Consider the following 27113-nt stretch of genomic DNA (forward strand, 5'->3'; position numbering starts at 1 on the left):
GGACTCCATGAGCTTAAAGGGCTTTTCCAATCACAATGATTCTATGATTCTGTATCTCACATGAAGGACAGGAACATTTCTGTGTATTTTAAAGGACTTTTACATCTGTCTCTAACTTTCTTGTAGGTTGGTGGGATCAAACCAGGTTGTTTTAAAATAGGCAACACAGGAGGCATGTTGGATAATATCTTGGCATAAAAACTGTACTGGCCTGGTAGTGTGGTTTATGTCTCAAGGTCTGGAGGAATGTCCAATGAGCTCAACAACATCATCTCCCGAACCACTGATGGAGTGTATGAAGGGGTGGCCATTGGAGGAGACAGGTAGGAATATGCATCTTCAACACAGACACCATTTTTTAAGTCAGCCAAGAGAAGAAAATTGGAGGAAGAAGGAAGGTAGGCTGTTAATTTTTCTTCCTTCAGGAAAGTTTATGAAACAAATTTGACTTCTACCACTTTTTTTCTATCCTACCCAGATATCCTGGTTCAACTTTTATGGAACATGTCTTACGTTATGAGGATACTCCTGGAGTAAAAATGATTGTAGTGCTTGGAGAGGTGAGTGAGACCATTTCACTCCTATCTGAGAAATACCCATGTGTTTTGCTTTGAGAGCATCTGGCCTGGCTGCAAGGTTACTAAATAACAGCTGCAGATAGGTGGCAGCTATTCATGCTGTTCCTCCAAATCCCAATTTTTATTTCATGCTTCTTTAATCAAAAGAAATTGAATGTACTCCCTCCACAGATGAGCACAGTCTCCCCTACTTAAAAAAAAATCAAATAAGGAGGTTTCGTTCTGATACTTCAGTTGTTCCTCAATGAAAAAGGAGAAAAAAAATTCTAATAAATGCTTTCTAGTGCATCTTGGAGCCGATTTCTACAGAAGTGAAAAGTTTTGAAACAGCTCAGCTCTTCTTTCTGCAGATTGGAGGCACAGAAGAGTATAAGATCTGCAGGGGTGTTAAAGAAGGTCGTATCACCAAGCCAGTGGTGTGCTGGTGTATTGGTACTTGTGCCACAATGTTCTTTTCAGAAGTACATGAAAAAAAGGGGGCAAATGCATAAGATAAGTATGTATCCATGGCAGGAAGAATGAAACCCAGCTCCTCTCATTGTGACTAAACCTTACAGAATTGTCAATAGGAACTTCATGTTGCCGCCACCGGCAACACCACCAGGCCACCCGCACAGATTACTCAGCTCCCCCGCTGAGGGGATCACCACACACTCAGCATTGATGATACTTTATTCCAATCCCTGGTTTACACCATGTGCTTGTATCTGCTACCACCAGCACCTCCTCTCACTCCACCCCGTGCCCACCTCTTCTGTACCTTCCACCTCTCACGTTACAACCCCAGATCTTCTGGACGCCTACCACATCTCCCCCTCCCTATGTTCGATGACTCCAGTGTCCTGTGGCACGGGCTGATACATAACGTGTCTGCCCAGCACAAGTGCCAGCTGAGCCAATTGCAGGAAGATATGAACAGGTGCTGGTCGTGTTCAACTTCACTGTTCAATCTCGCCAATAGTTGAGTGACTCCATCTTGATCTGCATCACGGTGAGCGCTCCGAGAAACACGTCAATCTGCAAGAGAGACTCAGTAGACTGTTATACTCATATCTTCTATGCCCCATGCTCTCCCCCTCCCTAAGACGGTTGAGCTGTACTTTTAAAGTAGTGTGAGCGCATTCAATGATTGCCTGTCCCTGGCTAGTGTGAGGGATACCATGGCTCAATGCATGGGGATAGCTGGTATGTCCATGACCCCTCCGGGCAGCCTGCTCCACTGTTCTTGTACCCGCACCACCCCCTGTCTCCGCACCAGCCTCCGTCTTCTAGCTCTCATTTCTGCCACTCCTTCACGTAGATCATTCATCTTCGGTGGCCAATGAGGCGGCTGACTTTTCCCCTTTCTCCTGCCTCCATTTCCGTCAGGCGCCAACTTTGGCGGATCTTGGGGTGGCCGACTTTTCTCTTTTCTCAGTATCACCCGCCTCAGCGCCGCTCCCAGCACTACTCTCGGCGCCTCTCCCGGCGCTTCTCCTGGCGCTACTCTCGGCGCCTCAGTCAGTATCACTCTCCCCTGTATTTTCTCTGTTTCCCCTCGCGTACCCAGTGGTACCCAGTCTAACATGGGGTCGTGCTTTCCCAATCTCCCCTGATCCTCCTGCACCGTACTCCCGTCTGACTCCACCCGCTCGGCATTCCCCGTCTGCTCGACATTCTCCGTCTGCTCTCCCAGATTCTCTACCTCCACGCTCGTCTGAGTCTCCTGATCACTATGAACTCTCTCCTCTGTCCATGCTCTCTGCTCCTTCCCCCGGAGGGCTTCCTGCACCGATAACCGAAACTGTTTTTTCTCTGCTGTTTTTATCAGAACCCTTTTAATATCTCCCCACGCATCAAAAAGCTGACCCATTCCCATGGCCCCCTCTACGAAAGCCTGACACAACTCCCTGTCCACCACCATCCATTTCTGCACATTTAATAATTCTATGGGTGCCCATATCGCACCACATGATGCAAGCTTTGATGAGCTAGGAGAGATCATTCAGTAAGTCACACTAACAGGGCACCTTCAGTGGGGGACAAAAACTGTTAGGGCACTGATTTTTAGCCTGATAAAGGAATATATTCCTGCTTTAAAAAAGCAACTTCTATTCCTTATGGGTTTTTAAGGTCTGGATTAAGACCACTTCACTTGCATCTCTTAAAAGGACCGAAGTTAATAAATGGATTTTCTCCCTAGGTCTGTCTACCAGGATCTTGTGGCCAAAAGAGTGATTGAAACAGCTGAGGAAGTGCCTCCTCCAACTGTGCCAATGGATTACTTCTGGGCAAGGGTGAGCTGTGCTTTTACCTGCTTTTATGGTTCCTCAGGATGTTTGCTGTGATTCTGGATGTTTATGGAGATAGCGTTGCCTTGGGGTTATACCTTGCACTTTATAGTATTACTTGTGAGCTCACTCGCTATGCTGGTTCTAGGCTGCAGAAGCTGCTCTGAGGGAAAGCTTAAGGCATTGTTGTTTGACCCCTTGTCTCCTATTGCCCCTTGCTTTTAAGGTGGTTTGTTTAAAATCCCATCTTTATGCTGTGATTTCAGGAGCTGGGTCTGATCTGCAAACCAGCTTCCTTTATGACAAGCATCTGTGATGAGAGAGGTCAGGAACTGATTTATGCTGGGATGCCAATCACTGAGGTCTTCAAAGAAGAGATGGGAATTGGAGGGGTTCTGGGCCTGCTCTGATTTCAAAGGAGGTGAGGCAGCTTTTGGAAAAGTTCACAGATTCTTTGGCTTGAAGTTTTTCTTGTTTATTAATAGACTCTTAAGAAAAAAAAAAAAGTAACTCCAGGATTCATTTGTGAATATAGATTCACTGGAAATGCCATCTCTATATTCCCTCTCCTGATACCACATCAGCATTTCGAGGCTTCATACAGCATGTTTTAGTCTTTGGATGAAGTTTTCCACAAGTCTTGTGGTATACTGAGGCAATTCCTCCATTCTAGGCCCATTTCCCACTCTTGACTATTTGCTTATTGTAATTGTTCCCTTTACCCTGGAGAGACTGAGGAGTTTACAAACATTTTGCTACCCAGTCTACAGGGAACCGGAATGTCAGATGTTTGCTGCCTTCATTCAATGGTACTTTTGTTAGAGGCTCTCTTGGCAGTAGCTAGAATCTCTGTCTCAGCAGCAGGATGAACAGAACCATAGCACAGCCTCATGTCTCCCATCAAGGGGATCCCCAGAGCTCACTCATCAGTCTGTGTGCAAACTCAGCCTACCAAACTGACCCTCGGGTGTGAGCTAAACAGCTTCTGTGGGAGCTGAATAAAAATCTGATCTCTGAGAAAGATACCAGGATGCCCTGATGGGTATGGTGACCCTACAGCTCCCTTTCTCTGTTCTGTTTCTTTCAAGCATACACCTAAAGCAAAAGTCACTGTCATCACGTGTCTTGTCATGCATTTTTCTTTATGATAAATGACTTCAGTCTTTTTCTTGCTCAGGTTACCAAAGTATGCCTGCCAGTTCATTGAGATGTGTCTGATGGTAACAGCAGATCATGGTCCTTCTGTGTCTGGAGCCCACAACACCATTCTCTGTGCAAGAGCTGGGAAAGATCTCATTTCAAGTCTCACTTCAGGCCCTCTTACTATTCTGATCTCCAGAGGATTTAGCTTGGTTACTCATTACTCTGTCTAGGTTTTATTACTACTAAATTAACACTTAGATTGAGTTGTAGAGCCATGGACAGGTTGTGTCTTTTTACTTGCACTTTGAATTTCTGTTGAATTCAATTTCTAATAGCTTGATGCTCTAGGTTTAAATCCTAGTCCATTTTTTTTCTAGCAAGTAAGACTATTTTGATAATGTCTCATTTAAGTCTAGAAATACTCTGTAGAGGCCACATTGCTGTCAGAACTGTACCTATGTGGTTGCCTAGTCTCTTCCAAGACTCACAAGTAAAAATGTGACTAAACAGTTTAGATCACATTTCTCTGCATGCTCTGTCTCTAGTGGAGATGCATTGGCTGCATACTGGCACTTAACTTATAAATAGATGCTTTATCTCAGGTGCCTGCCTAACTTTAATTTCATGAATACCAGTGACAGGCAAGGCAGATGGGGAAGTGTAGGCACAGATGTAGCTTGGACCAGCCAGCTTGAATAAAGATGGTAGGGATAAGTTAATGCAGCTGGCATGCTACTTCAGAAACAGGTGCTGCAAGTTAATCAATTGGGCCCTGCGTGAGCTCATGGGCAGAAGCAGCATATAAGGAGGTAGCTAGCAAAGGAAGGGTGGCTTTGAGTCAACTCTGGTGGTTGTACTATGTTGCTTGTGTATGTCTCTGCACGTGCATTACTTAGACTCTCTATGTCTTTGAGTGAATATTGCCTGCACTACTACAACAGGGAAGATAATCTTGTGTTTGTTTTGTACCTGAACTGTGGAGTCCTTTGCTATAATTCCCTTTGTGTATTGCAACCAAGGGTGACCGCTTTGGTGGAGCACTGGGTGCTGCAGCTAAAACATTCAGTAAAGCCTTTGACAGTGGGATTATTCCTATGGAGTTTGTGAATAAGATGAAGAAAGAAGGCAAACTGATCATGGGCATTGGACACAGAGTCAAATCAGTAAGAAAACTGAATTAGTACAATGTTTTTAATGGAAGTGTTAGGGAGAGAAAAAACAAAGGAAAGAAAATTAGTAACTTGCAGAGACATTTAGTGACCAAAATTCTCCTAAACTTAACATAGTACAGCTTATGGCAAATACCTATGTAAGAGGCTACATCAGTGATGTTAATGTGTTCTTAACTTGTAGACAAATATCCCAGATATGAGAATTCAGATTCTGAAAAACTATGTGAAGCAGCATTTCCCTGCCACTCCACTGTTAGACTATGCACTTGAAGTAGAAAAAATTACAATTTCCAAGGTAAAATGTACTAGTATTTAGCTCTTCTTGAGCATTCTTTCTTACTGGAGTAAGAGTGGCAAGGGGTTAATATTGTATTTTAAATGTACTGCTTCATAAATTGTTGCTGGGGGTTTGTTTTTCTATGGTACAACTACAGATTGGTAAGGCTGAAGACATTTGTTATACAGCAGGACAATGATGAACAAAGCAAAACCCGCTATCTATGTGTCCACTGTCTACACTGGAACTGCTGTATTCTTTAAATCTGAGCATACCCGATTGGCTGTGACAGATAATCTCAGTGGTTTGAACCAGATGCAGTTTGGGGCTCTTTTCCCATCATTCACATTAAGCATGGCTGTTGCTCAAGTTGCTGAACAGCTTTCTCTATTGCTAGTGTTTTGTGCCTATAATTATGGGCAACCCTCAAATTACCCTTGAGGATGGAAGTTGCTAGGTGATCATCATTTGTTGCTGTTAACGTCTTTATTTCATTTCTTGCAGAAACCAAATCTTATCCTGAATGTAGATGGCATTATTGGAGCTGCCTTTGTTGACTTACTCGGGAATTGTGGCTCTTTCACATGGTAAGTATGTAGCGGGATGTTTCTCTTGGATCGTGGTTCTATAAAAAGGGAGACATACTGCCAGCTCATGTGGAGCCAGGGTTTCAAAAGGACATCGTGAAAGAAATGTAGCCTGGACTTAAAGGTGGAAAGCTTTTCACATGAATTCAGTGTTGCTACAAGGGCTAAAGTGGATTCTCAGCCTTTCTAAGATTGGTTCTTTAAACAGATGAGGAACTACTAATTGTTTTTTCTTTTGCAGAGAAGAAGCAGATGAATATGTTGATATAGGAGTTCTTAATGGCATCTTTGTACTAGGCAGGAGTATGGGATTCATTGATAAGTTTGCCCCTTCCATCTTACTGGGGGATGCCCTGTCCCTGTGAACTTGAGACAAATGTGAACCCCTGGGGGACTCAGACTAAACTGTTACTTGTAGAAATCCAGAAATCAAAGTTGTGTCAAGGCAAAGACTAGGAAGAACAGCAATTTTGTAACATTAAACCACTATCCTTTTAGGACACTACCTGGATCAGAAGAGATTGAAGCAAGGTCTGTACCGTCGTCACCCATGGGACGACATATCCTATGTTCTACCAGAGCACAAGACCATGTGAGAACCTGTAGTGTTGCCTCAGTTTCACTTACAAGATGGCAGAATCCTGCACAGAGGACAGCCACAAATGGGACTTTGATGTCAAATGGGCCATTGGTACATAGACAATGAGAAGCCTGGTCAAAATGTGCAAAGCAACTGTTTTATAAGAATAGAAACTTACTCTAATAAAAGACAAAACTTGTGATATTCTATATGTTACCTGCTGTATTTAATATTGTCTCTCACCCTTTTATTTTGTCTACTTGTTTCATTTTATTTCCAGAAAAGATTTTACGGGATTGGGGGGAGGGGGAGTTTTGCTCATAGGCTGTCTTACTGAACTTGTGGAAGATCTATTAGTTTAGCAGCAAACTGTTACTTTTCCTGATAGAGGGGAAAGTACCCATCATTCCCATAAGCTGTGACTTGATTTTGTTGTTGTTGGTTGGTTTCCAATTTCAGTTCTCATCTTCAGTCTTGATTGTATCCTAAATAGTGGGACTACTGCTGATGTATAACTGATATTATAACCAAACTCTGGTGTAGCAATTTAAATTGTAAAGTTTTAACATACTGGTTAAAACTGTGAACCTACATGTATTCCAGTGTCTGTATTTATGCAAACAACTACCATTTATTATTAGAGTGCTAGTATTTGGAGTGTCACTCATTCTCTGCAGCTGCAACAATCTCAATAACTTCAGCATCCTCCTTGTCTGTATAATGTAACCTAACTCAAATAAACAATACACTACTAACTTATGCTTTTTCTACTTCTGGCTTCTAAAAGTTTATCTGATGAGCAAAAGCAGACATACAGAAGGGAAAGGCCTGAGAAAGTTAGAAAGCCATGATTCACTGTAAACTAACACCATGATAGGAAACCTCAGCTCACTGGAATTTGAACCGCTCGTTACTAAAGGCCTTGAAGACCCTGAAAGGTGATAACTAAGAAGCTGGTGTGCAGCAGAAGCTGCAGATAAGAAGGACTTGGAAAGTGGAAAACAGAATTGTTTGCATCCTGCTCCATGGCATGGAAATCTACCAGAGACACTGAACAAGTGTAAGCTCAAAGAGGACTTATTACAATACAGAGCGGGGATAGGTCATGAATATGTAATAGGTGCTTATGCACACCCCTACCTGTACCCTATAAGTAGCCCTTTGTTAGACAATAGTGTGTGCAAGCTGGGCAGAATTATCTCCCTCGCACCCGCTGGCGCAATACATACCTGCTTTATAATCCTTAACTGTGTTATAGAGTTTGTTCCACACGTCATATCCTAAATGGTGTCTAATGGGATGTGGGACAAGCTGAGAACCAGTCACATAACAAAATACCCAGCCTTAAAGCAATTATTCTTTTCATGGTTTGTGTTTTAGTTGATTTAAAGGGAGGGGGACGGATGGACAGACCACAAACCACCCACACCACCCTCCAGACTTATCCTGCCATGTTTCAGTGTAGGTCAAAAAGATGAAATATGTCAAAGCAGAGAAGAAATAGGAGGAAAGGCATTGCCTATAATTGATACAGCATTAGACATGTTAGGGAACTTTATCACGTTGTACAGTAAACATGAACAGAACATGTACAGCTACAGTTTGCTTAATTCTAATTAAATATGTACCTTAGAGTGAGTGAATTCCTCATATAAAGTCGCTATCCTGCAGGCTTGCCTGAGAGAGCAAGAGTAAGGAGAGGAAAAAGTAGTCAAAAGGAGAGCTCACGGTTCTGAAAAGAACTATGTGTTTATTTCTGGTCTATGCTACCTTTGCAGTTTGGCAAAGAGCTTCCTTTGCATCTGTGTGTGCCAAATCATGAGGATCGCTGTCAGAACCTCTGCCCTGCTGTCATGGTTTGGCCCAGCTAGCACAGCAGCACCATGACAGTCTCTCACTCGGTGCCCCCATTCACCCCCACCCTTGTTAGGATGGCGGAGGACCCAGCGAAATGGGAGTAAAAAGATAAGCAAGGTTGTTGTGGATTGAGACAAGGGCAGGGAGGGCTCGCTGCCAATTATGGTTCTGGGCAAAACAGACTCCAGTACTCAACTTAGAGAGGAAAGTAGGAAAGTTTATTCTACAAGAAACAGAACGGAATAAAAGCAAAAAGGGAGTAGGATGATGAGAAAATTACAACCAGCACTTTAAGATCTCCCTCCCCCATCCCTCCTTTCTTCCTGGGCCCAGCTCACTGCTCCCGATATCTCTACCTCCTTCCCCCTCAACGGCTCAGGGGGGCAGGGAGTGGGGGATGTGGTCAGTCTCTCACAGATGGGCTCTGCTGCTTCTCTCTGCTCAGATGAGGACGACTCCTGGCATTCTTCCCCTGCTCCAACACGGGGTTCCTCTCCCGGGACACAGTTCTTAATGAACTTCTCTGGTGTGGGTTGCTCCCAACAACTGCGGCTTCTGCCAATACAGGATCCCTCACACGGGACACAGTCCTTGGTGAATATCTCTGGTGTGGATTCTTCACCACGGTTGCAGCTTCTGCAGTTACAGGGTCCCTCTCTCGGGACAAGGCCTCTTCCAGGCATAAGTTTAATGAGCTGCTTTGTCGTGGGTTCCTCCCCACAGTTACAGCTGTGGATATTGGGTCCCTTCCTCGGGACACGGTCTGTTCCAGCCATAGTTTTAAAGAAGAAAATCACTGCCCCTGTGTTGGGGTCTGCAGTGAAGTAGTTGGGTCCCTCCCACAGGACACGGCCTCTGGCCATAGTCACTGTCCCTGGCTTGGGGCCTTTAATGAAGTGAATCGCTGCCCCTGGACTGGGGCCAGCTTTAGCAAAATGAGTCTCTGCCCCTGATGCGGGCTCATTTTCAAAATGAGTCTCTACCACCGATGCGGGGTCTTTAAAGAAATGAAAATAAATCTCAGCTTCACCAGTTCTCTCCACAGAATGCAGGGGAGTCTCTGCTCCAGCACACCTCCTCCTCTCTTTCATCATTGACCTTGAAGTCTGCATGGTTGTTTCTCTCACTGTTCCTACTCCTTGCACCACCACCAGCCAGAAGAAGGAAGAAGGGGCAGAAGAAGGAAAAAAGATGATGGAAAAAAACCTCCCATTCTGGGTTCTTAAAAAGTGATCGTGGAAGCGTCTAATTGTCTCAGCCCCAGAAGTGGGTCTGGCTCTGAGCTGGGGAGAATTGCGAGCAACTTCTTACAGGAGCCATCTTTATAGTCCCTTCCCCCTTACCAGAAAAGGCTATCATGTCAAACCATGATACCTGCCCCCGTCTTTGCCACCTAGACAGCACCTAGGGCACCAGGGCCAGCTCAAGGCTCAGTCCTTGTTAAGGAAATTATATTTGAAAAAGCCAACTGGATCATAAATCATCAAAGGACTGTGCATCGGATCCACTTCCCTCTTCACACAGAGAAACGCCAATAATGTGCCATATATGATAGAGCTCACTCCTTTTTCTTTCCCTATCCTGTAACTACCTAATTTCCAGGTATTAAAAGTCATCTGTACTGCATTAATGAAGTGTCAGTCCGATTCCTATCGGCAATGGCTGCAATTCTGTTAGGCTGAGGTGTGTGGCAGCTTAAAATTTTTGAAGAGTCGGGATCCAACATAAGGGATTTCTCTTTGCGGGGCTTTCGCGCTCGGCGGGCGGGAGCTCCCTGAGGGCTGAGAGGAGCGGGTCCCGCCTGTCCCCGTCCCGCCTATTGCCTGAGGCGGGCAGGTGGAGGGCCTTGCGCCCTTGCCGCGGTGCTCGCCCAAACCCCTCCTCTGCTAACTGGGGAACGAGGGGGACACTCACCTCGGTCGCACCCCTTTTGTCCCCGGGTGATGGTGGCTCGGACTGAAGGGACACCCCCCCGTAACTCCACCGCGCGCCCCGGCCGCCATTATACCAGCGGCGGCACCGCCCCGCCATGAGGCAGCGTGGCGCGCGCTGCCGGCGCCCCGACCCCTACCCGTCATGTCGGACATGATGGCAGCGGCCGCGGCTTCCCCTCAGTCGCAGCCGAGCCCCGGCCCGCCGGCGGTGGACGCGGAGAGCGGGGCCTCCCGCGGCGGCGGGGTGGATGGGGAGACTGAAGCGGAGGAGTTTGGGTGCCCGGCGCACTGCTCTGACTTGGCCTGGCGGCAGAACGAGCAGCGCCGGCACGGCCTCTACTGCGACATCACTCTGGCGTTCGGCGGCGGGCGGCCCGGAGCGGCCCGCGAGTACAGGGCGCACCGTTCCGTCCTGGCTGCCGCCACCGAGTATTTCACTCCGCTGCTCTCGGGGGGCTTCGCGGAGTCGCGCTCGGGACGTGTGGAGCTGCAGAAGTGGAGCTCGGAGAGCGGCCCCGACCCCGACACGGTGGAGGCCGTCATCAGCTTCATGTACACCGGTACCATCCGCGTTAGCCCCGGCAACGTCCACGAAGTGCTGGAGATGGCGGACAGGTGAGCGTGGCCCCGGGGGGAGCAGGGGCTGGTGGCGACCGGGCCTTTGGCTACTAGGCCGCAGCATCAGCCCCGTTCATTTGTTCTGCAGATTTCTGCTGACCTGGTTAAAAGAGTTCTGTGGAGAGTTTCTGAAGAAGAAACTCAACCTCTCCAACAGCGTTGCAGTTCACAGCTTAGCCCACATGTATTCCTTGAATCAGCTGGCCCTCAAAGCTCAGGATATGATCAGGAGAAACTTCCACAAAGTTATCCAAGATGAGGAGTTCTACACTTTGCCCTTTCACCTCATCAGAGATTGGCTCTCAGACTCAGAGATCATAGTGGACTCTGAAGAAATCCTCTTTGAGACTGTTTTGAAGTGGATTCAGAAGAATCCCGAGGAAAGAGAGAGGTACTTTGAAGATCTCTTTAAGCTGCTTAGATTGTCTCAGATGAAACCCACTTACCTTACTCGCCACGTCAAATCTGAAAAGCTGGTATTGAGCAACAAAGTCTGTGTTAAATTAGTGTCTGAAGCTGTGGAGAGTCATGCCTTGAGGTCTGAGAACCTACAGTCTGGTAATCTACAACATTCTGCTTGTCCTGTAGCATTGTTGCCACGTTTTGGACAAAACATGGACGTCATTATGGTGATCGGTGGTGTGTCGGAGGGAGGAGATTACTTGAGTGAGTGTGTAGGGTATTTCATCGATGAGGATAGGTGGGTAAACTTACCACACATACATAATCACCTTGATGGGCATGCTGTTGCTGTGACAGAGTCTTACGTTTATGTGGCAGGCTCCATGGAGCCAGGGTTTGCCAAGACTGTAGAAAGGTACAATCCAAACAGAAATATTTGGGAGCAAGTTTCAAATCTGATAACCAGAAAGCATTCTTTTGGCCTTACTGAAGTTAAAGGAAACTTGTATAGTATTGGTGGACACGGCAATTTCAGTCCTGGCTTTAAAGATGTGGCCATTTATAATCCTGAGCAAGACAAATGGCTTAACCTGGAGTCAGCACCAAAGATTCTTCGTGATGTCAAAGCTGTTTCTGTAGAAGACCGGTTTGTTTATGTTGCTGCTCGTACCCCGGTTGACAGTGATAGTGAAGATGGATTGAGGGCAGTTATTATCAGATATGATGCTGAAACGAAGCAGTGGCAGGATGTAGAGTCTCTGCCCCTCATTGATAATTATTGTTCTTTTCAGATGTCTGTTTCTAACACAAACTTCTACCATACAGCATTGTGCTGCCCCAAGAGTTACCCTATAGATAACAAGGAAGCCAAGATAAAGATCTCTGGCAGTGCCACAGATGAAATACTTGAAAGCTTACCCCCAGAGGTGCTTAGCATTGAAGGAGCAGCTATTTGTTATTATAAAGATGATGTTTTTATCATGGGGGGGTGGAAGAACAGTGATGATATAGACAAGCAGTACAGGAAAGAGGCCTATCGTTACTGTGCTGAGAGGAAGCGCTGGATGCTTTTGCCTCCCATGCCTCAGCCTCGCTGCAGGGCCACAGCCTGCCATGTGAGAATTCCTTTCAGGTGCTTGCAGGGAACACAAAGGTACCCTATACCACAAAATTTGATGTGGCAAAAAGATAGAATAAGGCAAATGCAAGAAAGGCAGATGCAGGAAATACACCAACACTCCCTAAGCTTACAGAGAATGCCACGCTCACAGATCGAGTGCTAGTTTCTGAAATACCATTCTTCCTCATGAATCTAGGAAATACTGTGCTAAACCACTTCCTTAGGCTTGATATGTCTTTATAAGACACGAGGGTGTTGGTTGGATTTAATGCATAAAAACGGCATCTTTTATATATTGAAAAATAAGATAGTTGGAAATTGAGGATGGATGGGAATTGAGAAACTGAGTCCAACAGTATTACTTAATGGTGCCCAGGGAAGAACTGTAGCCTATAATGGGCTGTGAAATATCTGTTACTTCTCTCTTCAGATCTTTGCTTTCAAGGGTCTCTGTAGAGTTAGTCTCTAACAGTTCTATTTTGAAAATCAAAGTTATCTATCTTAATAATCTAGTGGTTACATTAGTGTGTACTTGACAGCACCTGTTTTATTTGCACTTATATATTGACATTCTTTTGATCCTCTCCTCAGTGACTAAACTTCACATATTATTGGTGTTAGTGTACTTAGCTTTCCCAAGTTGGAGACAAGCGCAATAGTTATACCTATATATGAAAACAAAAGCACAATCTTTCTTTATAAAACTACTTCAGAATGTTTCTATGTATATTAAATATTTTGTATCTGTATGTTGTAGAGAGGCTGCAAAGTTTGTTAATAGATGGATGACTGGTGGAACACAAGACACTTGCTAAGACAGAGAAATTGAGGTAGTAGATCTTATTTCAGATGTGTCAGAAGATGCTCTGAGTTTGTCTTTGACAGCTTCATTAGAAACTTGGGTCAACAATCAGCCTGATGAAAGGAGTGAAAACCAGCAAAGTAGCCACCCACCAACAGTGACTATTCACTTCTAGCAGTGTGAATTAGTAAGAAAGATTATTTCACAGTAATAGATTGAAACCAAACTTACTTATAGATCCTTTCTCAAATGTTGCACACATTTTAATTCTAGTGAAAAAGTGATGAGAACAACCCCCACGAACCTGTTTCCAGTCTGACTTTTTGACAGTCAGTACCCTTTGCCTTCGATATACTTTCCTGAGAAACTTTTAGTAGCTGTGCTGCAGTGCTCCTTAACAATTAAGCACTTGTATTCCTTTTGAAAGGAGATAGTTGAGTTTTCAGAGTCTCAAAGCATTTAAATTTCCCCACTTTGGCAGTATGTTTTAAGCTGATTTAAATACCTCTTGGCATTTCAAGGTGGTTTTACATACACCAGTGCCCTGGTTGGCTCTGATTTGCTTCCTACTATGCTCCCAGGAAACAGAAAGTGGAATCTTTCCTTTGGAATATCACTGCCTATCAGTTCACTGTCCTGCTGCACACTCCTCTTCCCTGATACTCCAGGAGGGTTTAGGTTACTAACGGATTCAGTGCATCCTTCCTACCTCCTTTTCTTCCCCATCCTTCCCTTCATTTGAATGTTCCTGGTTTTCACATGCAGCCTAACTCAGGATCTTAGGGAAGGGAAAGGGAGGAGTAACCAGGGTGTTCCAAAACTTATGTAGACAAATGTTGGAGAATCTATTTACTGTCTTTGGTTTATACGATGGTTTGCTGGTGTTTTTGATGTGGGCAACTTCTTTGCAAAAGAACTTTTAAACAGTTTAGGATTTTGTTTTGTTTTTTTATTGTTTAGCTTTCTGAGCTGATACTTCTCATTTTCTAATTCAGCAGACAACCTAGATCATATCTGAAACACTGGGTAAGTCTTTCAGCCATGTAGTATATAAAGATTTCTCTGATGTGTATGTTCCTTAATGCTCTACTTTGCAGTTCACTTGCCACTTTTTTATCAGTAATTTGTCTTTTTGTAATAGAATAATACAGCCTTGTTTTAAAACAAACAAAAAAACCCCCACAACCAACAAACAAACCTTGAAAATCTTAATAGTTTAGTCTCAGTTTACTCATCTGTGGTAACCATGTTGTATTTTATTTGCTTGTTGGATTGTTATGCAAGGACAGATGAAATTGTACAGTGCAAGAGAGGAAATGGGTGAACTTGCTCAGGTTTAAGGCTGATGTTCAGAAGTGACTGTTACCAAATGGGCTCATGCAGGCCTGTAAGCGAGAGGTTTATCAGGTAGAGTTTGGCCCATGAACTCTTGCAGATTTGGCTGGAGTAGTTTAAGAATCACTATAGCAGGATTTGGGAATAGAAGTGTGAAAATGCCTCACAGCTTTAGTACTAAATCTGTTGATATAACTTACATTTGTGGGAGCTGATTTTAAGATACTTTATCAGACTTTGCACAGAGGCAGCTGAGAAGATTTTACATCCTCCATCCCTCTGACTTTGCTGTAGGGATTTACTGGGCAGTTAAAGACAGTAGTATGTCAGACCACCACAGCTCTGTCAGAGCCCTCTTGTAGTCTGTCAACAAATATGGACAATTTGTAGGGAGAAATACCAAGATGATTATTTCAGTTGGAACATGAACTAAATAGTTTAACATGTGGCAGCATGCAGCAAAGTTAGACATGAGAACAAACTTCTTGCGGTCTTCCTAAACAGAATTGATATTGCCCTTACCATGAGAACTTTTGGCTGCCATACAAGCTGTGTAGTTTACTAAAGACATTCCACTCAATGACAATGTCAGAGCAGTGTGGTGTCTGGCTGGTTTAACTTGGGAATGCCAGCCAGTATGGGATGCACTGTGTCTCCATATGCTGTTTGCATGGTGACTGATAGGCACTGGGAACAGCACTGATTTACTCTTAAATTTTGTTATGCCAGTTCTGTGGAGTTTTTAAGTAGTTTGGTTTTTTGTGATTTTTTTTTTTTAAGCCTTGACTTTAAGTGGACCAATTGCATTGCACATGGTTTTTAACTGACAAGTCTTAACTATCCATAGTATCACACATAGGTGTTCAGAAGAATCACAGTGTTGACTCTGGCTGTAATGTAGCCCACTAACCTGTGAAATGCATATCAAATTCCTCATGGTCCTTGACTGCCACAGCTTGCTGGGTGTTTATAAAAATTCCATAAACAAAATCCTGGGAATTCTTTCAGCATGTTTATAGTGGCTGGTTAAATGCCAGTAAGATCCTAGTGTGTGTTCAGTAAGTATTGTAAGGCCTTCCTAAGGTAAGGAAACATCAGGTGGAGTTTTTCCTCCTCCTCATGAAAATTATACCTCTGTACCTGTACTGAATACCTGCCACAAAATGCATGTTTACTGTCCTGTCTTTCTGCTCAGAGTGTTAGTGGAGTAGGATGCATCCTGCCTGGTGCTCAGTGGTCATTGTAGTAATTTCTTGATGCCATATGTGCACAATACTATTTTCTAACTGCCTGAATACTCTGTTAGTATGTTGGGTTTCTATGTATTTTTAATTCTCTTGCACGTGGTAGAATACCACTCCAGAAATGAAAAAAAAAAGCCAGCTTTTTAGCATACATTATGAATAACTACACCGTATTCTGCTCTACTATTTCAAAATAAATTTTCTCCACTACAGTAAATGTTAAAATCAGAACAATTGGCTCAAGTTGTGTGTCATGGAAGAGACCAATCACTACTGACAAGCTGAGTCACAAAGAGTTGCAACTTTTTAGTTGTTTTTTTTAACATAGTCTTGCAGTAGTATGTTGTAACATTCAACAGGTTTCACAAAAACAAGCTTAAAACAAGTGGTTTGTGGCTTAGGTTTGTGTTCAATGATGTCCACATTATGTTAGGATATAAATCATATCTAATTTGACAGTCCTAAAGTGGAAGTCTGATGAAACAGGTGCTCCTGAGGATCTAACCCTATTACTAATATGAACGTAAAGTGTGGAACTAACGAGATGTTTGAAGACCACTAATAGTCAGATATTCCTCATAGGTCCATGTCTCTGGATCATGGCAGCTGCACTCTCCTGTTGATAGTAATTGTAGCCTTCAGCAGATTGCCTGGGGAACCAGCACGCCTATACTTAGTCCCAGTAAGGTAAAGTAGTATGTGTGTATAGGCCATTCGAAACAAACCGTACTGGAATGTTCTTCACCTCAAATACACTGTACTAAGGTCTATTGTAAGGAGTGAATTAATGAAAAATAAACCTTTTATTTCTCTAGCATTCTGTTGTACCTTTTATTTTCTAAATTGCTGTGTAGACTGTGGCTGACGCATGTTTTGCAGTGCCACAGAGTGAAAGTTTCAAATACTAATCATTCTTTTGGTCTGAATCAGTTGTTTTTTAGAATAACTTGCTGTTTAGAAGACTACTTTAGTTAAGTGGAGCCATTTATTCAAGCAGGCTACATGTTGAAGGACTGAAACTGATTTCCTTGGGAGGGTTGCCCACGAAGCTGTCTTGTGTGGTGACGTAGTCCTTGATGTTAGACAGACCTGGCACCACACAGCAGCACTGTGGTTTATGCTCATGTCCTGAATGTCGTACCACTCATTGGTCCTCTTGTAGTAACACTCCGTGGTCAATATTGTAGAAAAACCACAAACAAAATCTCATCCACCACTTCGATGCCAAAGTTGCTATGAGGACTAAACATGAGGACTTTGCTCCACGTGTTGGAATCAGGGCTGTAAGCTTCCATGCTCCAAAGCTGTCTGTTGCTATCAAACCCTCCTACCTGGGAATGACAAAGGGATAAGAGTTGAACGTTGTCTTTCCTCAGGCTTTGTGCACGGTAATATAGTGACTGATCCTGCCTGGCTGGCTTCAGTTTGAGCATTGCTGAGCATGGGATCTCAAAACACCATGCTTCTTGAAGCTTGCTCCCTTGTTCTTTCTGGAACTTCCAAAAGTATTTTGAGCAATAGTCAGATTTTACATTTCTACAGAGTGTAAATGCAATACATGGGCAGAGTAAACAGGACCAAGCAAGTGTTCTGTGCTGCTAATACTATTAGCAGCAAATAATTGCTGCAGCTGCTTAAAAATTGTCTGTACTTTTATCATAAGTGTGGTGGTTTAGCCTGATGTCCACCAAGTCATAAAATCACTCCCCCTCCTAAACTGGACAGGAGAGAGAAATAGAACAAACGGCTTGTGAGTTGAGATAAGGACGGAGAGATCACTCAGCAATTAGCGTCACGGACAAAACAGACTCAACTTAGGGAGAAAAAGGTTTGATTTATTAAAGGGACAATAAGAGCAGGGAGATGAGAAATAAAACTGTCTTAAAAACACCTCCCCTCACCCCTCCTCTTCCTGGGACTCCCCTTCCTTCCCCTCCCAGGGGTGCAGGGAATGGGGGTTGCGGTCAGTTTGTTACAGATGGACTTTGCTTCTTAGGGGCAGGCCTCATCACACTTCCCACTGCTACAGTGTGGGGTCCCTCCACACAGGAGACAGTCCCTCATGAACTTCTTCAACATGGGTCCTTCCCATGGGCTGCAGCTTCTCACGAACTGCTCCGGCATGGGCTCATCCACCGGCAGAACAGTCCTTCAGGAACCAACTGCTCCAGCCTGAGTCCCTCACTGGGCTTCTCTCTCCCCACAGGCTCCCAGGTCCTGCCAGGAACTTGCTCCAGGATGAACTTCTTACGGAGTCACTGCCTCCTTCAGGCATCCACCTGCTGCAGCGTGGGGTCCTCCACAGGCTGTGAGTGGGTATCTGCTTCCCAGTGGTCCTCCATGGACTGCAGGGGGACAATGTGCTTCACCATGGTCCTCACCACATATCACAGGGGAGCCTTTCTCCCAAGACCTAAGCACCCTCCTCCTTCTCCTCTGACCTTGGTGTCTGCGGAGATGTTTTCACATTCTCATGCCCTGTTGCTGCTGCAGTTTCGCAACTGCGCAACAACTTCTTCTCAAATACATTATTCACAGAGGCATTACCTCCATCACAAATGGGCCAGGCCTGGGTCAGGTGTAGGGTCCAGCTTAGAATTGACTGGCCCTAACCCTGTGAGCTACACAGGAAGTTTCTGGCAACTCTTTGTTTAAAGCCACCCCTGTAGCCCTCCCACTACCAAAAACCTGGCCCAGGCAAAACCACTACAATAACCAAAAGTGTGCAGGTGATAATATTGAGGAAATGGGCTCAAGTTGCACTAGGGGAGGTTTATATTGGAGCTTAGGAAGATCTTTTTCTCTGAGAGGGTTGTCAGCCCCTGTCCCAGGCTGCCCAGGGAGGTAGGAGAGTCCCCATCCCTGGAGATATTGCAAAGACACATAGATAAGGTGCTAAGGGATGTGGGTTAGTGGTGGCTGTGGCAGTGTGAGGTTAGTGGTTGGACTCTATCTTAAAGGTCTTTTCCAACCAAACCAATTCTATGATTGTCAGAAGGTGTATTGACCAGTGGCAGTTACATTCTTGGTGGCAGAACATGTTGAAGGGAAAATGTGTGTGGTGTGGCTGGATTTTGGGGGTGGGGGGGGGAGGGGGTGTTTTTAATGGGGATGGTCCTGTCCTGGGTTTGAAGCAGAAGTGCAATGATACAAACCAGCAGGATTTAGACCCTGTGTTTCCTGAACTGCATGAAGCAGATGGGCACCGTGTTTCACTGTCTGGTAGCAAGTGAGCTTGTGGTGAGCAGCTCTGAGGAGTTTTAGCACTGCTGCCTGTGTCTCCACCACACCAGTCAGTTGCTACCTCTTAGAGAGCTTTGTACCTGTGTCAGAAACCAGCTCTTTCCAGGACGATGAAGGACAGGCGGACCACTGCTCTTAGGGCAAGTGACAGTTTATTGCTTCTTCTTATGCTCTTTTTATAGTCAGTACATATCGCAAAGGTCATCAGTATAGGTTAACAAACAATATGAGTACGTATATTTTCTATATGCTACAAATCAATCAAATGTTATCTACAAAATTTATGGTACTGTTTACTACATTTTTGTGATATATGTTCCGTGGCTACAAGACATCTGGTGTCCTTATCATTGTTGTGTATACAGGATGTTTTTGCTTAAGTTAGGGGCTTTGTTTAAGGAGCCAACCCTTTCAGGCAGGCTTCCTTAGAAAAGATTAACCCTTACCAGGCAAATCCTTTCGAGGGCCATTCTACCCTTTCAGGCAGATTGGTCTCATCATTTCACCCTTTTTTCTTTTTATTCAGTATGTATTGTAGCGGGAACGTGTTGTGTAGCCATTAATTGTAATTTTTTAGTTTTTATACTCGTTTGTTTTATCATATCATACATTAAACGAAATATGCAAGGTAATACTACAACTAGGACAATTATGCATAAAGTTGCTCCTATAAGGCAATAGATTCCTTTATAAAATGAAGATAAGGATGGAAAAGAAGCTTTTAAAACACTAACAAAATCATGAGCACGTTGGGCGAGAGGCAACTGCAATTTTTCTGTATTTTGTAGAGAGAGAATTTCTCCATGCAATTGTTTTAAGTTAATTGAAGAGTTGGCATTATTCCATATTATGCTAAGCCAATAAGCAAAGATCTGTAATGATGACCAATAGTTAAAATCATGTTGTTGTGGTCGAGGTTGTTGTGGTATCAGCATCAGGCGTTGAAACCTCTTTCGGAGCTTGCCTATTTTCGTTTTTGGCATGTCGAACACAGCGTTCTGGAATCCACCGAGGTACAGGCTCATCTGTTGGGAAAATACAAACATACCCTCTACCCCATAATAGAACCGGGTTAGGGCCTCTCGTGGATCCATCAATAGGATCTTTCCATAATACTGCAGGTTTCTGCTGAGCTGGGGATTGCCAATGACGATCAGCAGCCGAAAGGCCAGCTGCATCGAGAGTAAAAAAGTTTAAAACAAAAAGAGCATGATTTAACAAAGACAAAGGAGTGTCCTTAATCCCCCATGTCCCCGTTTTTAATTTCTTTAATTGTGTCTTCAGAGTAAGGTTAAAGCGTTCAATCATGCCTTGACCCTGTGGATTATAAGGAATCCCTGTTTTATGTGTTATAGAAAAATGAGCACAAAATTTTGAAAATTTAGCACTAGTATATGCTGGGCCATTATCTGTCTTGATAGTCTTTGGTATACCTAAAATTGAAAAGCAGTGTAACAAATGTGAAATTACTTGTGCGGTTGATTCTCCAGACAAAGGAGTGGCTACTGCAAAATGAGAAAAGGTATCAAGGGTTACATGGATATAAGAGAGGCGGCCAAAAGAAGGATAATGAGTAACATCCATCTGCCAGAGATCATTAGGTAAAAGACCTCGAGGATTAACTCCATAATGAGGAATTGGTAAAAAAGAAACACACGAAGAACATGTTCGAACAATTTCTCTAGCTTGTTCTCGAGAGATATGGCACATACATTGTAGAGTAGCTGCAGGTAAGTGATGCAGAGAGTGCAAACGCTGGGCTTCTGCAACAGTAGCAACAGTAAAACGAGTTAACAAATCAGCCTGATTGTTGCCGTGACTCAAAGGTCCAGGTAATTTAGAGTGACTACGAATGTGTCCTACAAAAAGAGGTGCATCTCTTATTATTAAGAGAGATTGAATCAGACCAAAATATCGTTGTATAAAAGAAACTTTAGAAGCTATGACAGGAACTGTTTCTAAAAATTGTAATGAAGTGACAATGTAACGACTGTCAGAATAGATATTCAAAGGCTCAGAAAATTTCAACAGTGCTTGATAAATTGCATATAATTCAGTCATTTGTGCAGAAACATTCTCTAATTTCCAAACAAATTGGTCTGTAGGAGTATACAGGACTGCTTGTCCATTAGATGATCCATCTGTAAAAACAGTCAATGCTCCTGTTATAGGGGCTCCTTTAACGACCCTAGGAAAAGCTAAAGAATGATAGGTAGCAAAACTAAGAATTTTATCAGAAGGGAACTTTTGTGTTATTTCTCCAGGAAAAGCAGCTAAGGCTACAGCAAAATCGTCTACAGTGGCCATCAGCCAAGTAATTTGAGCAGGTGTGTATGGAATTCCAATTACTGCCGGTTCTTTCCCAAGATGAGTAATACATAACTTTCGTCCTTGTTTAATTCGTTCTGCTATCTTTTGAGGATATGAAACAAGAACTCCTTTTGCAGAGTGAGATCCATGTATCCAACACAGAACACCGTCTTGATACAAGACTCCTGTAGGAGTCATTACTGTAGGCAAGATATATAAAAAGAAAGACTTTGTTATGTCTGCATATTGTAATTGAGCATTTTCTATGGCCTTTTCAACCAATCGAAGAGCTTGTTTTCCCTCTTCTGTTAACTTGCGAGGAGAGGTAGGATCAGGGTTTCCCTCAAGTATTTTAAAAAGAGGATGCAAATCGGCTGTTGTTAACTTAAGAAAAGATCTGAGCCAATTAATGTCTCCCAAAAGTTTTTGAAAATCATTCAAGGTTTTTAAAGAATTTGTTCGTATGGCAATTTTTTGTGGCATAAAAGATTTAGGATATAGTTGAAACCCCAAATATTGAAAAGGATATGATTTTTGTACCTTTTCTTGTGCTATTTTCAAACCATGTTTAGTTAACATCTGTTCAATATGAGCATAAGCATGTTGCAACTTATCGATAGATGAGGCTGCTAAAAGGATATCATCCATATAATGGATACAAAGAACATCAGGAAATTGTTGTCTAGTCGCTTTTATACTTTCATGAACAAATTTTTGACAAAGAGTAGGACTATTAGCCATTCCTTGAGGCAATACTTTCCATTGGTAGCGTTCCATAGGTTCACTAAAATTTATGGATGGAATGCTAAAAGCAAATCGACATTTGTCATCTGGATGTAAGTGGATAGTGTAAAAACAATCTTTTAAGTCAATAATTATTTTTTCAAAATTTTGAGGAATGGCAATAGGACTGGGTAGACCAGGTTGTAACGCTCCCATGGTACACATTGTTTTATTGACTTCTCTCAAATCCTGGAGAAGTCGCCATTTCCCCGACTTCTTTTTTACAACGAAAATAGGTGAGTTCCATGGTGATGTGGAAGGTTCTATGTGACCTAATTGTAATTGTTCCGCTACTAATTGACGAGCAGCTTGCAATTTATCTTTAGTTAGAGGCCATTGATCAACCCAAACAGGATGATCTGATTTCCAACAGATTTTATCTGCATACATAGTTACTGATAAATTTATCAGATTAACTGCTAGGCGTATAAAGGTATGCACCCATTTGTGTCAAGATATCTCGGCCCCAGAGGTTAAGAGGCAAGCTTTCTAGTACATATGGTTGAATGGTACCAGAGTGTCCCTCTTTGTCTGTCCAACTTAACAACTTACAGCTTTGAAGAGGCAAATTTGCAACTCCAATTCCTTTTAGATCAGCTGAAGCATGCTGTAAAGGCCATTCTTTTGGCCATTGTTTTAAAGTCATTACCGATACATCTGCTCCGGTGTCCAAGAGTCCTGTAAAATTTTTACCATCAATTGTTAACTGAAGTTCAGGTCTCTGATGATTGATGGGCTGTAAAAGATAAACGTCAGTAGATCCAAAACCGCCTGTTCCCCGAATGTGGGAATGAGCTTTTCCTATAGATGAAACATAAGGAATTAAAAGCAACTGTGCAATCTTTGTTCCTGCAGGTAGATTAAAGACAGAAGTTTCAGATTGTAACATAACTTTTAACTCTCCTTCATAATCACAATCAATTAGTCCTGGTATAACTCGCAATCCTTTCATGCTCAGACTACTTCGTCCCAATACCAAACCGCATGTTCCCGCAGGTAATGGGCCATATATCCCTGTTGGGATAGCTTGTGCCCCCATTTCAGGTGTTAATACGAAGTGGGAGGAGGAACACAGGTCCAGTCCGGCACTATGACTGGTGGCTCGGTGGAGTTGTGAAATGGATTGTTTAGCTGGTGCTCTGAGGTTTGCACCTGCACAGGATACATCCCCTGTTTGTTTGGGTGGGCCCGGGGCAAGCCCATTGAGAAGTTTCCCGGCTGTATCAAAGAATTGCCATTCTTATCATATTTAGATCGGCATTCATTAGCCCAATGATTACCCTTTTTGCATTTTGGGCATAAACCTGGATTTTTTCCATTATTACTTGGAATCTTTTTATTAGGACATTGACGTACTTGATGCCCCATTTGTCCGCAATGAAAACAACTACCAGGAGGGCCTGCAACCCTTCTGTTTTTCTTAAATTGCATTGCAGCTAAAACTTGCTCAACAGGTTTGCCCTGTTGTGCTGCAGCAGTGACTATGCCTTGAATATACCCAGAGCTAACATCAGAACATAATCTGATATAGTCATTTAATGTTGATTTATTTTTCCAAGGTCTTAATATGGATTGACAGATATTATTAGCATTTTCAAAAGCTAATTCCTTAACTAAAATCATAGCTGAATCGGTGTCTTGTATGAGCCTAGATGAAGTTTGTAACAAACGAGATACAAAATCATGATAAGGTTCATCTGGTCCCTGTCGGACTTTAGTTAATTCTTCCCTAGACGTTCCATGTCTAGGTAGCCCTTTCCAGGCTTTCAAACCAATTTCTCGAATGGCATCATATGTCGCAGCAGGGTAAGTTAATTGTTGTGCCAGATCAACATGCGGTCCTGTGCCAGCTAACATTTCATGAGTAATTCCTTGTTGGCGAAAGTGTGGTTTTTGAGAATAATCATAACAGGAATCCATAAAATCTGTAAGCCATAACAAATATTCTCCTCCCGTTAAGGTAGCTTTAGCTAAGCCTTTCCAGTCCCATGGGGGAAGAACTTCAGCTGCAATGGTCTCTAAAATAGCAATAGTATATGGTGCAGTTGCACCATATTGAGCAGCAGCTGTTTTCAATTCTTTAAGATTCTTAAATGTAATGGATGTATATGTAGCAATTCTAACATTGGCTTGAGTAGGGTGAGGAGCATATGTTATAGGATAAGCATGCAATATTTTTGAAAACCCACTCACATCTTCACCTTGTTGTTTAGCTTGTAGCAATGATAACTGTAAGGGTGAGTGAGGTGATATTTGATGGTATATGTCAGGAGGGGGCGGACGTCTACCAGCTTCTATTGCTGGTAAAACAACAGGTTCCTTTTTTAAAAGTGTTTGCTGTTTCTTCAATTTAAAAGGCGTGTTAACAAACACTTGATCATCTTCATTATGATACTGAGCAGCTTCTTTTTCTAATTCAGCTTCCTCATCGGAGGATAATTCTTCAGATAATTCTATAGGTCTCAAGGCGCTCTTGCTTTGTTTTAACGGTCGGCATTTTTTACCTCCCGTATTTGAGTACATAAGAAAGGGATTTTTAAATTTAGATTCCTGAATATCTTTTTGTTCATTATTGATTATTGATGGATATTCAGGTGGAGCAGAGGGTTGTGAATCGGGATTAGTAACAGCAGAAGGTTTTAAACCTGAATCCGCTGAACGAGATCGAGGACGTGTTTGTCGTTGCCATTTATCATATTCAGTATCACCTTGTAAACATTCTTTAATTAAAGTCCATAAAGGAAAAGCATCTATAGGGATCTTATCAGGGCCATTAGCAGCATAATAGCTTTTAATGTTTTCACCAACCTTATTCCAGGTTTCCAAGTTAATAGTGCCTTTATTCGGAAACCAAGGACACATAGTGTCTATAAATTCTAAAAATCCACCCACTTGCTTGGTGGTTACAGATATATTTCGACTTTTTAACAATGTCTTGACCATAGCTACAAACAGCTGTCTTTCCGTACTATGTACATGTCCCATATTTTAAATTGTAAATGCTGAATATGAGGGAGCCCTACCGTTGAGTCACGAGGTTCAGTTTGGACCCCCTTGCTTTCTAAGACACCTTATAGAAAGGGCTTAGGTGCGGCTGGATCCAGACTTAGTCTCAGACTTGGTCAACGGAAAATCTAAGACAAAAAAGGGATTTTTGTTTTTATTTTACTGAGATAAATTTCTACTTTCTTATATTTTACACCTTCCTAGTAGTTCTGCCCCCCTTTATTTCCCCTTTTCCTTACCGCGGTTCTGTTGATTCGGAGGCAGCTCACCCTGGTCAAAGGCAACCGAGTTTCCCGGGTTTCGGCACCATTTGTCAGAAACCAGCTCTTTCCAGGACGATGAAGGACAGGCGGACCACTGCTCTTAGGGCAAGTGACAGTTTATTGCTTCTTCTTATGCTCTTTTTATAGTCAGTACATATCGCAAAGGTCATCAGTATAGGTTAACAAACAATATGAGTACGTATATTTTCTATATGCTACAAATCAATCAAATGTTATCTACAAAATTTATGGTACTGTTTACTACATTTTTGTGATATATGTTCCGTGGCTACAAGACATCTGGTGTCCTTATCATTGTTGTGTATACAGGATGTTTTTGCTTAAGTTAGGGGCTTTGTTTAAGGAGCCAACCCTTTCAGGCAGGCTTCCTTAGAAAAGATTAACCCTTACCAGGCAAATCCTTTCGAGGGCCATTCTACCCTTTCAGGCAGATTGGTCTCATCATACCTGTAGCTCCAGGATTTCATGAATAAGGTTTATGTGAACTTTCTTCCTCTTTATTTTAAATGCTTCATCACATTAAAGGGAGCATTTTTTACCTTTCCTACTCACATAGCTCCTTTTTTCTTATCTAGATGACAAATTCAGAGTGGTAGCTGTTTATTGTGAGGCCGGCAGGTCAAGGGAGGTTCTCCTGGCCCCTCTACTCTGCCCTGGTGAGGCCTCATCTGGAGTCCTGTGTCCAGTTCTGGACTCCCCAGTTCTAGAGGGACAGGGAACTGCTGGAAAGAGTCCAGCACAGGGCCACCAAGATGATCAGGGGACTGAAGCATCTCTCTACTGCAGAAAGGCTGCAGGAACTGGGACTGTTCAGCCTGGAGAAGAGAAGGCTGACGGGGAATCTCATTAATGCTTATAAGTATCTAAAGGGTGGGTGTCAGGAGGATGGGGTGATGCTTTTTTCTGTAGCGTCCACCGACAGGACAAGGGGTAATTTACATAAGTTGGAACACAAAAAGTTCCATTTAAACACAAGGAGAAACTTGTCTGGTGTTGAGGCGAGGGAGCCTTGGCACAGGCTGCCCAGGGAGGGTGTGGAATCTCTTTCTCTGGAGGTTTCCAAACCCACCTGGACACATTCCTGTGCCCCCTGATCGAGGGGAACCTGCTTTAGCAAGAGGACGGGCTGGATGAGCTCTGGAGGGCCCTTCCAACTCCCATCATTCTGTGATTCTATCAGGCACATACCCCAATAAGGGGTTGAGCTCAGTGAGTCTCATGTGCTTTATGAAAGCCCAGGCCCTTGCTTGCTTTGTAACACTGCGCATGGATATTTTTGTTCCTGCTCGGTGCCCTTCAGCCTTAAATGCGAATGGTGGTGCTGGTGTCGCTCCTCTGCGCTCCTCTGTCGCTCCCTTGCTCAACTGGGCTTCACTGCCACGGCTCGCCTACCACGGTCAGGGGGTTATCATCAGACTGACCCTCTTTTTTTTTCTCTTCTTTTTCCTTTTTCTTTTCTTTTTTTTTTCCTAAAAGTTCTGGCTTGCCAAAATCACGTTGGGGGCACCAGATGTCGTAGTGGCCAAGAATCACTCACAGAGACGGGTTCAGTTCATGGTGCAACAGAT

At 43.3% G+C, this 27113-nt stretch overlaps 2 protein-coding genes and 1 pseudogene across 10 annotated transcripts in view; 2 read left to right on the top strand and 1 right to left on the bottom strand.

Moving 5' to 3' along the window:
* LOC133628610 (ATP-citrate synthase-like) overlaps positions 1-7366 on the top strand; it is a 17513-nt pseudogene extending 10147 nt beyond the window's left edge.
* A 2942-nt stretch (positions 7367-10308) lies between these two features.
* Positions 10309-27113, top strand: part of LOC133628385 (junction plakoglobin-like) — an 82872-nt gene continuing 66067 nt past the window's right edge. For all 9 annotated transcript variants that reach the window (XR_009820669.1, XM_062016472.1, XM_062016470.1 and 6 more), the window contains exons 1-2: positions 10309-11013; positions 11105-11407. Coding sequence is in view for 8 of the 9 variants with exons in the window: in XM_062016472.1 (XP_061872456.1) it covers positions 10541-11013; positions 11105-11407 (776 nt within the window). In the remaining variant the exon portion in view is untranslated. The remainder of the gene's footprint in view (positions 11014-11104; positions 11408-27113) is intronic.
* LOC133628480 (endogenous retrovirus group K member 5 Gag polyprotein-like) lies at positions 23050-25491 on the bottom strand. The gene has a single exon (XM_062016687.1). It carries the CDS (start codon positions 25238-25240, stop codon positions 23303-23305), a length of 1938 nt encoding a protein of 645 aa, XP_061872671.1. The 5' UTR covers positions 25241-25491; the 3' UTR covers positions 23050-23302.

The sequence above is a fragment of the Colius striatus genome, chromosome W (genome assembly GCF_028858725.1).
Source record: "Colius striatus isolate bColStr4 chromosome W, bColStr4.1.hap1, whole genome shotgun sequence".
NCBI classification, from domain to species: domain Eukaryota; kingdom Metazoa; phylum Chordata; class Aves; order Coliiformes; family Coliidae; genus Colius; species Colius striatus.